Here is a 12,977-nt window from a genome sequence, read left to right on the forward strand (position 1 = left end):
AATCACAACCACACACTGTTTTCACTGGACTTTCAAAAAAAGCCAAACCTAAAACAGTAAAATGTCTACTGCGCTCGAGTTTTGTAAAATGTTGTTTCTAACCAAACCTAACTTTGGGGGTTAAACAGCTCTAAAGGCTCCCGTCAAGTTGATACGGGAACTGTGTTGCTGCTATAGCCCTTGAACCTTTGCTGACATTGACTGATGGTTTGTTTCCCACCAAACTGGACTGTGATCCCTGGTGACGCCCTCTTTACTTTCTTCACTACAACACTGCATTCACTGCAAGCAAACTGCTACTTACTGATGAAGTTGGCCTGGCCGGTGAAGATGGTGTACTGCAGCTCATAGGAATTGACGCTGAACTCATCCTCCGAGATCCAGTGGACTGTAATAGTATCATGTGAAGCAGTACAAAGCTCCTCTCGGACAGAGGGTGGATTGGGTGCTGCATGGGCGACAGAGGACAACAATTTTCACATCCACTTGGGTGACACCTTATAATGGAGACAGTCTTTATATGGAGGGAGCACAGATACTTGCTCAGAAAAAACAATTCTGTGTGTTGAGTTTCTGCTGCAATAAAATGGGGGCTCCTGGGAGGGCCAGGGCATCAACCAAGAGTGACAAGGCTAGGAGATCCATTATTAATATTGTCACATTGGAGGCATAGGAAGCTAATTAAAGCCACATGTCTGGTTGGCATTGATTTTTTAACCAGCTTTTTATCTGATAAATGTTCTGGACACAGATGATATTTCTCCTCTCAAGATTTATTCTGATATCATCTGCTTGAAAATGTAGGAAATTTGATAGATGGACTCAAAGTTCACCTGGTGCCTTTGTCTCCTTAGCTACCTTATGTAGCTACATCTACACTTCAGGTGGGAGATGCAATTCCCAGCCCAGGTAGATGTACACGTGATAGCCTGAGCAGGGCTAGTGTGCTAAACACAGCAATGTGGTCATGACATAACTGCTATTTTCTGTGCGCTATTTTGAGTGTATGCCCTCTGCAGAGACCATGCACTACATGGGCAGTTTACTCCCCCCCCCCCCCGCAATTTTCTTCAAATGTAGAAGACCACCTTGGTCAAAAAGGACTGCAGCACGTCAGAACAGGAGTAGCTCTTAATTGCTATTTACTTGCATTTACAGGATAAGTTTTGTTCATATGTGTATTACTCTCACACCCAGAGAGCCAAATCTGGAACCCAGAGCCCCAATGTGTTATGTGCTGTCTGAACACACAGGTAGACAAGGTCCCTGTCCACAGGAGCTTACAATTTAAGGCCTCAAGACACATACAAAGGGCAGCAGAAGGAAACACTAAAATATACTAATGTACTTCTCCCTTCCTTGCACCTCGCCATCATGGGTTGGCTGATTTCCTGCGAGCACTATGCCAGGAGAAGGGATTTGAAGGAGGGGCCCAGGGATTTTTTCAAGGTGTGCACCCCCAGCATACAGAAAGTGATGGGAAGGGGGAAGCAGGAGATAGCAGCCCATGTGTTAAGAGCAGATATGAAGGATCAGAGCTGTGAAGGTCCTTGAAAGTGAGACACTTCAACTGGATGGGGTGGAAATGGGGGAACCAGCAGAAGGATTTCACATGGTCAGAAGGAAGGTGGCCTTAGCAGCTGACTGGAAGGAAGTGATGTGAGTGAAGGGAAGGGGCAGAGGAGGCGGAGGATTCTGTACTCAAGCCAGGGGATGAGAGCATAGAATCATAGAATAATAGAAGATAATTGTTGGAAGGGACCTCAGAGATGTAATAGATTTCTGAAACAGCTGCCCTAAGAACACCTCTGAACACCAGCGTCCCAAGGACTGATGACTGGGCCCATTCATTACCCTGCCCAGTTGCAACATCAAGAAGCAGTTTAAAAGACAAGAATAATTCACAATGTGATTTATATTAAAATACTTTCCACTTCATCTCAGATGAGAGGGAAGGTTAAAGCATGGGTTAGGACAGGATCAGCACACACCTGTTAGATAATCCAGCCCCTCCAGCAGTTTCTTTTCTCTGGAAAAATCTAAAGCAAAGTTTTCAAAGGCATCGTTAAAATTGATATCTGGTATCAGCACTTGAGAGGATGCAGTTGCCATGGCGACCCTGAAAAAAAGCAGAACATCAATATACATTAGGGTGTGTGTTGGACAACCTAGCTGGCAGTTCGATCGCTGATTATAAAGGCACAAACAGCCTTGCAGTCATGTAACGCACCATGAGAAAAAACATGCCCCCCCACCATAACAAGCTTCTTTGGGGAACCAAGCAGCAATCCCCTGGGGAAGGACTGGTGGCTTTGTTTGCTTTTGTTGGTATTGTTAGCGACAGAAGCTTCCCCCTTTTGCTCTTTGAAACAATCACAAACATTATGCTGGGCTGGATGGGGCTATGTAAACGACAGCGCTGCCTGTTCTTCCAAGGAACGACACGCTCCCATTCACGCTTCATGTTCAGTTTCTGAACGACTTGCCTCCCGGTGGCCCAGCTGTACATTTACAATTCCAGATTGAGTGGCATGCCAGATCTTAGGAGATCCATAGTGAGGAGTCGCACAAGCCTTGTCTGCACTAGGACATTTCTGCCAATATTTCCCATGGCTGTACCGCCACTGGTGGCTGCAGTGGTGTGACTAGACAGAGCACCAGCATCCACCAGTGTTTTCAGCACTGACTTGTGCAGTTCAGCTCTATACAGCGTTAGACTGGATTACCAATGCTTCTCAACCTACTTACCATTGTGGGCCACATATGCAGCTTTATATGTGTTATGTGGGCTGCATCCACACAATATCTATACTACCTGTATAGCCCTGAGAACGTCACATGGGCTGCAGCTATGTGTTGATTGTGCCGCCAGCAGTCTGTGGGCCGCAGGTTGAGAACCACTGGATTATACAGTAATCTCCTGGAGCCCTGTCTACACCCACTGTAACCCACTGGTGAGTGGGTGTTATAGCTTTCCCTCTATGGCCAGTCCCCAGAGCATACGAGTCAGTTACAGCTCGTGCTTTTAGCTCTGGAGGTCCTCAATTCAATCCCTGGTGTTTCAGCCAACAGGGCAGCTGACACCCCCACCCCCAGTGCCATTGAAAGGGATGTAACCACGACTAGCAATTATTCAGCAGCTGAGTCCTAGTGCCCTTATTCTTTCAATGTTTCACCTATTATTCTCACAGGCCATTCTCAAACTCCCGTTCCTGTCGTACACTTTGCTAATGGCATTGTGCTATGCTGCAGGCTGTTACGTTGTAAAGCACTTTGATACTTGGGAAGAGCATTCTTTGTCATTCAAGATTTAAAATTAATAAAACCAGGTCCTCCTCTCCAACCCCAACTAAAGTATCCCAGCCAGGGCTTTGTCAAGCCACATCTTAAAAACCTCTTAAGGATGGAGATTCCACCACCTCCCTAGGTAACCCATTCCAGTGCTTCACCATCCTCCTAGGGAAAAAGTTTTTCCTAATATCCAACCTAGATCTCCCCCACTGCAACTTGAGACCATTGCTCCTTGTTCTGTCATCTACTACCACTGAGAACAGCCTAGCTCCATTCTCCCTGGAACCCCCCTTCAGGCAGTTAAAGGCTGCTATCAAATCCCCCCTCACTCTTCTCTTCTGCAGACTAAACAAGCCCAGTTCCCTCAGCCTCTCCTCATAGGATAAATGAGGATAAATAAAAATCTTACAGGATAAAGGGGCTTCCAAGGAATAAGGGTCCGTGCTCAGAACTGCTGAGACAACTGTTTTTCTACCCCTCAAAAAATCATTTGCACCATTTTCTCCTGTGGATTCAAACCCGCATTCAATGGCTGGTAATGCCTAGCAAGCCCACCTCTCAGCCACATTCCTGGCAGTCTGCAGAAACCGCGCGTGGTCATTCTCTTTCAGAATATGTTCCGCTTGATTGATCAGGACTGTGGAGCGCTCCAGACACTGTCGGCAGTTAGCTACCTGCTGGGCCAGCTTCCTCAGCTTCATAACCTTGGAGAGAAGAGCAGAGGGGAAACAAAAACAGTCAGAAAATAGCACTTGAGGGAGATCTGCAAGGAGCCCTGGCAACTGGGCTTATTAATCAACTAGCAAAAGCAGCCTTGTTCGGGCCAAGGCCGATGGAGAGGCTGCCACGATGACTTGCCCTCTGCTGTGCCCATGAGCAGATCAAAGGCGTTGCTTTAAAACCAAAGGAGAAAGCACTGGTCCTAGCAAAGTAGGTTTCTCAAGGAATGTCAACAGCAGTAAAACTCTGTGGAGCATTCTGTTCCAGCTTCTCCAAGCCAAACAGCTCTGTTGAGTAAGAGAGAATTAAGAAGTATTTAAAGGCGCACTCTCTGTGTTCGTTTAGATTACAGAACAGAGAGACTGAGCCCTGGGAAAAAAGCTTTTGGTTGCTCTAAAGGCTTGTGTGATCGGAATAGAAAAGTGATTGCAAACTCTGATGGCTTAAATCTCAGCCCACTCCCTTTACTTTAGCATAAATCAATAAGACATTCATGCAACCCCTTTTCAAGTTGGCTTTGTTTTAGGTCAGCACAGTACAAGGAAACCTCACACTTTGCTAGCACAGCTCAGTCAGTGCACAGCTCAGACTTGCACTTGGAAAGCAACAGGGAGTGAGTTGTGGCAGTAACCTATGACACTTGGAATCAGATGCAGACTCAACCAGCTGTAAACTGAAAACATGATCAAACATAAGGATGCACAAGGAATTACAGACAACTCAAAAGCAGTCAGCTCCATCATGCACCAAGCTGCATTCGGATATCAGGAAGCCCATTTGTAGATGTCAGGATAACAATTAACTTGTCACCCTTCCCAGCCTCAAAGTTCTTGCTGCATTTCAGAGTCATATTGTGTCCTGGCCTAGCTGAAGTTTAAATCAGAGGAAATTTAGTATCATCAGGAAAAACAATTTCCAACAATGTCAGTCAAATCTTAGTTCTCCAACCTTGCCAAAATCATATTTTGTAATAATTAGGTGAGTGAAGGATACCCAAGGGGATGGGAGGCTGAGAAGGCACTGCATGAAACTGGAAAGAAATGTAAAGGTTGGAAATGAGACAATTTCAAACTGGAAAGGAGGAAATTTGGGTATGAACAAGAAATAGGAGCCTGGGCTCCAGTGATAAAACGGCTGGAAAAAAGCCTCCACACCAAGAAGACGCTTCAGTTCTGGCAGGATAACGTTGGGTAGTTTCCCTAGTGTTTAATGCAGGGGCATGTGGGGATTTAGGAAACCCTTGAATGAAATGTACTGGAGAGAAATAAGATGTGTTTAAAACACACTCTGCTCCCCAGACACTTTGCTGGAGTCAGAGCAGATGCATAGATTTGACTGGGCACTTCTGGATCTTACCTCAGAGGCTGCAAAAGTGGAGTGAAAGGGGAGAGTGTCAGTACAATGGGAATTGTATTGACAACCACACTGAAACTACGTCTACACCTGAAAAACCCAGCCCATCTTCAGGGGAAGTTAGTGGACACTGAAAATGGGAGAGACAAGGTGGGTGAGGACCAGCTTCTGTTGGAGCAAGAGACAAGCTTTTGAGCTTACACAGAGCCCTGCTTCAGGTCTGGGCAATGTCAGCTAAATACCAAGTAGAACAGATTGTTCAGCACTAGTAGTTAACACATAGTCCACTTTGTCTCTCTAGTATCCTGGGACCAACACAGCTACAACACAGTTACACAGACGTGCACATCCTGCAATACAGAACCCCTCTCCTGTTCCCGAGCACAGCGGCTCCTGAGCATGCACACCCATGTGCACACCCACATGACATGAAGTGCATTTCCAAAGAATTTTCACTGGTAGTTTGTATGGTTAAAACAACAGGCATCCTGCAATAATGACCCTCTCTCTCAGAGCTCCGCCCTACACCGACACGCGTTCCTCACAGCACTGCTCAGCTGAAAGGTGTCACACAAACAAATTTTAAATAAAACAGATCATCACCTCTGCATGGGCGCACGGAGGGGAGAGAGCTTCTCCTTTAGCTCTGTGGTGATCTCATCAATGCATCTCTCTGGCTGCACCTCAGCTTGTGAAAATACGACCAAGGTCATTAGTTGATATTTTCTTCCACTGATATGTTTTGCACACACACACATACCCCTTGAGGCACATCCACGGTCCTGATCAAAGACAGGCACACGCACGTGCACTCATACCCAGCCAAAAAATAGCATGTGGACTTGCACATTCCTATTCTCACAGAGTCCTCCTCTGCCCCCGTCCCCACCAGCATATGTATAACCATACACAGGTACGAACGCATGCACACACACAGAGATCTGCATGTATACTTGTGCATAGCAGATATACATAGAGTTGCCCAGCACATGCCCATTCCTGCACAATATTAGTCCCCCTTCCCCATTGAGTTTTCTAGCCCTATGATTATTTTGTTGCATTTTTCTATTTTGTCTAGCGAAACGTGTATTTTGCAGAACCTCCCAAAATCCACATGACAGCAGCTCCCAGAGCTTTTCACTTGTCAGCTCCTGAGTCAGAGCCACTGCCCTGGAGCATCTTGTCAGTTTTAAAGCCCCGTCCGTGGTTCAGAAATCTGACAGGAAACAAGAGCCAGAGTCTTTGGAGCTGACAGGGAGAACACTTGAGTCGCCCTCTCTAACTGTCAGCACTGTCAGCGCTTTCACAATTAAACATCACACTAATCCCCTTCCTGACACCATCGCCGTGCTCATACGGCATCGTTGGCAAGCAACCTCCAGAAACCGCACCTCACATCATCTCATCGCTTTGGATCACTTTACAGCTCCTACCCCAGCCGCCCTTGGCACTTCCACAGGTATTTCCGACAGACAAAAGGGAAAACCCAAAAATATAACAAGCCAGCACTGAGAACAACCCCACCCCCAAACCAAATAGCAACAAAACCCCCATACATGGCACACTGCATCCCTCAGCACATGCCCAAGGGAACAGATGCACCCTGAGATGCACCCAGAGGGCCAGCTGACCTGGCAGTGCTGGACCAAATGAATTCCAGCATCAAGGCTCCTGCCACCAGCTCTCTATGTTTTAAATTTAGGAGGGATCTTGCCTTCAGTGTCTCTCCCGCCTCCAGCTGCAATACAAACCCACCGGGAGAGAACTGGGGCTCTCGGATAACCAGACAACCAGCTTCATACAGGCTAAAACGCACATTGTGGACTCCATCCCACACTGAACTAACTGGAAGTGTAAGCGCTCTCAGCTGAATAGATAACTTCTGAATGGTCCCAAGGTGTGACCTCACTTAGAACACTACAGAATCTGGAGGCCTTGGGTCAAGATAGCAAGGTCCGTGCAGCCAAAGAAATTGTTGCCCTTACCAAGTGCAGATAAAAACAGCACCCTGAGTACAGATGCCACCTGTGCATCTGCCTGCACCTGAAGATCTAACGACCCCCCAACTATGAACCAATGGGACAAGTGGCAGGTGCAGATATAATCTTGCCATCTCGTCAGGTTGTTTTCTCCAACCGGCCAAGAATCCAGTCTCAATTGGGCTGAGCCCCAGCCAGCTGGCTCTCATCCCAGCATCAATCTCATTCAGACAATGAGTAAGTCACTTCCTTGCATCAACCAAAGCAGAGGAGATGACATCTCAGAGCTGAGTGCCATCAGCATAGTGGAAGCCCTGTAACTCTACAGTGACTCCAACGATTTTTCTGAGACAACGAAGGTGGAAGCCGTTCAATCGCTGCTCCTGTTTGGAGTACATGACCCAACTTTCACAGCTGTAAAGGAGGGTGCTGAGGACAAAGGCCTGATAAACGGACACCTTTGTATTCAGGGTTAGCAGCTTTTTGTTCCAGACAGGTGAGGTAAGTTTGCCAAGGGTGACCAGCTTTGCCAATTCTCACCTCAAGTTCTGTATCAAGGCTAAGTGAGCCGGTTAAAGTTGAGCCAAGATAGCAGAAGTGATCCACGCTGTCCAGAGCTTCATTATTGATTAGACTTGAGGTTGGCTGTTAATGCTCTGTGACATGACAAGTGTTTTTTTAATACTAATTACCATGCTGAACTTGATTCATGCGTCAGAGAACTTATTCATCATGATCTGTAATTCATCAGGTGAATTAGAGATGAATGCAGCGTCATCTGTGAAGAGCAAATCCCAAATAGTAAGCTGGGTGACATGGCCCTTTGCTCTGAAATTGCCTGATGTTAAACAAGCTGCTGTCCATCCTTGATTCAATTAGTATGGCAGATTGATTGTTTCCGAAAGCATACTTACGAAGAATAGAGAAGAAGATACCAAAACCAGTAGGCGCGAAGATGCAGCCTTGCTTCATGCCAGTATCAAGGCTAAACTCAGATGATGTTTCATTTTCTTACTGGATAGTTGCCTTCATTCCCTCAAAGAACTCCTTAAATAGGAAGAGCACTTTTTGTGGATAGCCAATTTTTAACAGGCTCTTGTATATGCCATTCCTGCTAACCGTGTCAAAGGCCTTTTGTAAGTCAACAAATGCTACCTAGAGAGGTGCCTGTTGTTCATGGCTTTTTTCTTGCAACAAGCACTTTGTGGAGGACATATCAGTCATGGAGTGTTCAGCTCTGAGCCAGCACTGGCTCTGAGGTTAAACTCTCTCAGCAAGGACTTGGAGTGATTTCAGCAGGACCCTTGCAAGCATCTTGCTGAGTAGAGAGATCCCTTGGTAGTTGTTGCAGTCTGCTTGGTCCCCTTCGTTTCTGTATAAAGTAATTATGTTTGCATCTTTCAGATCCTGGAGTTTGTGGCTTTCTTCCCAGCAGGCCCAGAGAAGTGCATGGATGTCGTTCATAAGATTTCTCCTTCCTGCCTTTAGAAGCTCTGGAGGTATCTGATCATTGCCTGCTGCTTTCCCAAGAGCAATCTCTTTGATAGCTTTCTCTACATCTTCGAGAATTGGTATTTGGTCCAGCTCCTGCACTGCTAGCAGCTAAGGCAGTATCACGGATAATGGCATCCTTTGAGCAGAGTTCTTTGTAATACTCAATCCATCGGTCAAGTTGTTCTTGCCTGTAAGTCAGGATGGTCCCATCTTTTGCTTTCAGGTTTGCAGTCTTTTTACAAATTGGGCCAAGTGCCTCTTTGATTCCATCATAGGTACTATGAAGGTCCCCTCTTTCAAAGCAGGTCTGAATCTTCTTGTACAGGTCTTGCCCGTACTTCTGGGCACATTCTCTAGTGGCTTTCTGGACCGCAGCCTTAGCCTCTTTGAACATAAGAGTTCTGGACTTACTTGGTCGTTGAAGTAAAGTTAGACGAGCTTGCTTTTTCTTTTCTATGAGTGGGAGCTGCAGATGTTCCAACGCTGCAAACCAGTCAGGTTGTTTTTTCTTTGTTGTTCCAAAGATGTCCTTTGCAGTAGCCAGTGTCTTATTCTTGAAATTGTGCCACAAGCTGTCAGAATCAGGGGGAATCAAGCTGATCATTTCCAGAAACACGCTCACACTTACGTTGAAACTTTGTACACGTCAGAGTCCTTCATGTTAATGATGTTGAGGCAAAGTTTGCCTTTTGCCTTTGCATGATGGATCTTTTAAAAATGTAATCGTAGTGTGGCCCTGACAAGGTCAGTGTCGCAATCAGCTCTATGGATTGCTTGAGAGTGCAGTACATTGCGAATGTTTCTGAGACAGATCAGGATGAGGTCAAGCTGATGCCAGTGTCTGGAGTGGAGGTACCTCCATGTGACCTTGCCGCTGCTGCTTCCAGAAAAATAGGTATCCAAGACTATCAGCTCACAAGAGATGCAAAGTTCAAGGACATGCTGGCCATTTTCATTAAGGCTACCAGTGCCGTGTTGGCCAGTGTTATGTCCCCAATGCTCCCAGTCCTTACCCACACAGACATTGAAATCACCAAGAACAGCGAATCTGTTCCTTACAGGGACATTCCTGATGGTTTATTCCAGGTGAGAATAGAACTCATCTTTTTGCTGTTTCGAGTAGTCAAGTGTTGATCCGTAGATGGACAGAAAAATCAGGGTTCCCAAGTTTGTATTTGCATCCAGCCGTATGATCCTCTCATTAATAAATACCAGAGGGGTAACATGCACTAAGGACAGACTTCTTGACAGCAAATCTGACACCATGTATCCTTGGTTCATTTTTCAGGTTTCCCAGACCAGCAGAAGTGGTTGTTTATTTCATCTAGTGCTCCAGTTTCCGAAAGTCTTATCTCACTGAGGGCTGCAATATCAATGCCCAGTTGATGTAGTTCTCTATCAATTATGGCTGTTTTCTGAAGTTCATGGCCTTTCAGTTCAAGTCCAGTGAACATAGTATGAACATTCCAACAAACAATGATTACACTACAGTCAGGAAAGAAGGAAAGGGAAAGTTGGAAGGGAGTTTTTTTAGCCCACCTTTCCTAGGGCCTTCCTCAAATTAGGGCAAGCAGGCAACCCCTAAATAGGGTTGCTTGAACATCTGAACAGCTGCCAATGCCTAGGTCCTTCTCCATCAGGACAAGCAACCATCAAGTACAGACCTTTGACATGTACGCCTAGGCAAAACAAAGAAGGAAGAGGTTGCCATAGGCCCTCCACCTTCTCTCTCGGCAGGGACTATAGAACTCCAATGGCAAAATGAAGGTCAAGACAATTGATATAGGCTTGCAGCAACTTCTAGCTAGAATACCACTCCAAATTGAAGAAGCACCTGCCTTATTGTGTCCACAACTGCGCTTTTTCTAAATGGGCGTGATCCCAATAGTGTGGGTACCATTGGCCAACAAGATTCTGGCTCATCTGGTTTTCTGGGGACATTTTCTTCACCTAGGGGGGTTCCACTACCCTATCTGTGGGCGCTTCCCCAGGGGAGCCAGGTTGATTGACCAGCACCTGTCACTCGCCGTTGCATTGCTGGCTGCACCATCTACGCATCCGGTGGCAAACTCCAGAGGGACTGGCCAGACAACAAATGTTGCATGTTCAAAAGTCTAAAGCACTGGATTTTTCCTATAATCTTCAATTCCCACAGCTATGAGGTTTGAGCAAAAATAAATAAATAAAAATTTTAAAATCTCAGAATTTTTGTTACAGCTACTGGAATGCGTAATTATTTGTTAGAACCAGCAGATGGGTCCAGATTTTGAAAGCCCTCAAAATTTGAACTTATGTCTTTATTGTAGAAAAAAATGTTGAGCTGCCCAAGTTGGTCTTCGAAGAGGTGCATGAAACGTTTGTCTTGAACTTTTCTGAAAAGACTGAATGATCTTTCCACGGACACTGAAGTTAATGCAAGTAATACCACACTGGACATGACAGGCGATGACTGGGTTTCACTTTTCCAGTATTCAAGTGCTGTTATGCTGTCATCACAAGGCACTTCACGCTCCATGTACAAATCAAAATCATGCCTCAATTCTTCTGCCTTTTAAGGGAAAACACGCAAACTATTTTTGTGGTTGCTAAAATTGCGTAGCATTTTAGCCTTGACAAATGAATTAAGCACTTCACAGTTAGCAATAGAGATCCCAACCCAGAGGATCCAATGCGGCATCTGGTACATTGTGGGATATGGGTTGCTTTGAAATTCTGATGTGAAAGCATGCATTGCAGAACAAAAGAATTGCCTTTTGGAGTCCATTGACTTCTTTTAAGAACATCAGCAGTAACTCGTAAATTGCAGTCATGCAGCATAGTAGTGCGATGCATTAGGGTGTGTTTATTTCCATTTGCAAATGAACCTCGTGGATTTTTCCCATAAATACACAAAGAAAAGATCACTTGTAATACAGTTCTCACTGGTTTCCATCTGGCATAGCTTCATTGTCTTCTCTGAGGTGACTGCATCCTCTTGTTTAATGGGAAAGTCTGTCACACTGTCCCAGTGCATATGAAAGAATTTTGCTGCCTTGAGCCAGGAAATCAAGCACAATTGCACAACACGAGGGGACACATGCACCTGATGGAGTCATGTCATTACTTGCATAGGTTTTAAAACATGCTCACTGTTGCCAGTTGGCGTATTTAAATGTCACCGGAAAATGTACCATAAATTCGTTGTCACCACACAACTCATAGTTTTGTTTGCATGATCAATGCCTACATGCAAAAGATGAGAAATACGTGGAACGTGCAGCAATGTGACTACAATTCTTTCAAGTCATTTACTAACCACTGCATGTACATCAGAGTCCCACTGTTGACGGACAGGTTTCCCACATTTTGCTGTACTCTTGCAACACATCTTGAATCCAAATTGAAATGACTCCCTTGCTGCACTGAAGAACACAGTTTTACTGGAACAGTATTTATTGATTTATTTTTGTCACTGCAGAACACTGCAAGAATGTTAACTGCTGGCTGTAAAGCAAACTCTGGGGTTTCATCAATTCCTAAAGAGAATTTCTCGCCGCTCAAAAGATCCTTAATTGCAGCTTAGTGGTGAGCAAAATCTTCAGCAGATATTTGTCTTCCAGATGATGACACCAAGGCCAAGTGTTTGGTGCCGGTGCATGCTTGTGAAGCAGAGCTAATAAAAAGCTCGAAGCACAGACAGCAGTCACTGGATTCACTTTAAAGCATGTCGTACGCACCAGTCGATGTGGAAATTTTCTTCTTTTGTCCCATTCTTCCCATACAGGCTTCTATCAAAGCTTTGTTGAACTTTTAATTTCAAATGACGCTTACTGATCAAATGCTCAGCAATGATTTGCTGGATCTACAGCTCCAGCACTGCTTGGTGGCCTCTGTAGCCCTTTGTCACATGACTGCCGCTCCTCCTGAAGTGCCCCTGGCCCAGCTGGAAGGCCAACTTCACCAAGGAAGTGTTCTGGTGCATGCAGGACCAAAATGTGGAGGATGAGCACCTGGGCTGCAGGGAGAGCAACTCTGCTGCTGAATGGTTCAGGTATAGGAGGGTGCTTCTTGCACTCCTGGCAGGTGAATGAGCAAGTGGGGGCCAGTGACACCAGAGCTGCAGGAGGCTCCCTGCACAGGCAAGAGGACGATGAGAGTGGG

The 12,977-nt window shown here is 45.6% G+C and overlaps 1 protein-coding gene across 2 annotated transcripts in view; it reads right to left on the minus strand.

Annotated features, from left to right (window-relative positions):
- Nucleotides 1–12,977, minus strand: part of MID2 (midline 2) — a 246,607-nt gene that overhangs the window by 45,381 nt on the left and 188,249 nt on the right. For both annotated transcript variants that reach the window (XM_067548512.1, XM_067548513.1), the window contains 3 exons: nt 3,847–3,995; nt 1,992–2,119; nt 305–448 (listed from right to left, as the gene is read on the minus strand). In XM_067548512.1, the coding sequence (XP_067404613.1) occupies nt 305–448; nt 1,992–2,119; nt 3,847–3,995 (421 nt within the window). The remainder of the gene's footprint in view (nt 1–304; nt 449–1,991; nt 2,120–3,846; nt 3,996–12,977) is intronic.

The sequence above is a fragment of the Emydura macquarii genome, unplaced genomic scaffold (genome assembly GCF_026122565.2).
Source record: "Emydura macquarii macquarii isolate MOO-44397 ecotype Brisbane River unplaced genomic scaffold, CSIRO-AGI_Emac_v2 contig_1253, whole genome shotgun sequence".
Lineage (NCBI taxonomy): Eukaryota > Metazoa > Chordata > Testudines > Chelidae > Emydura > Emydura macquarii.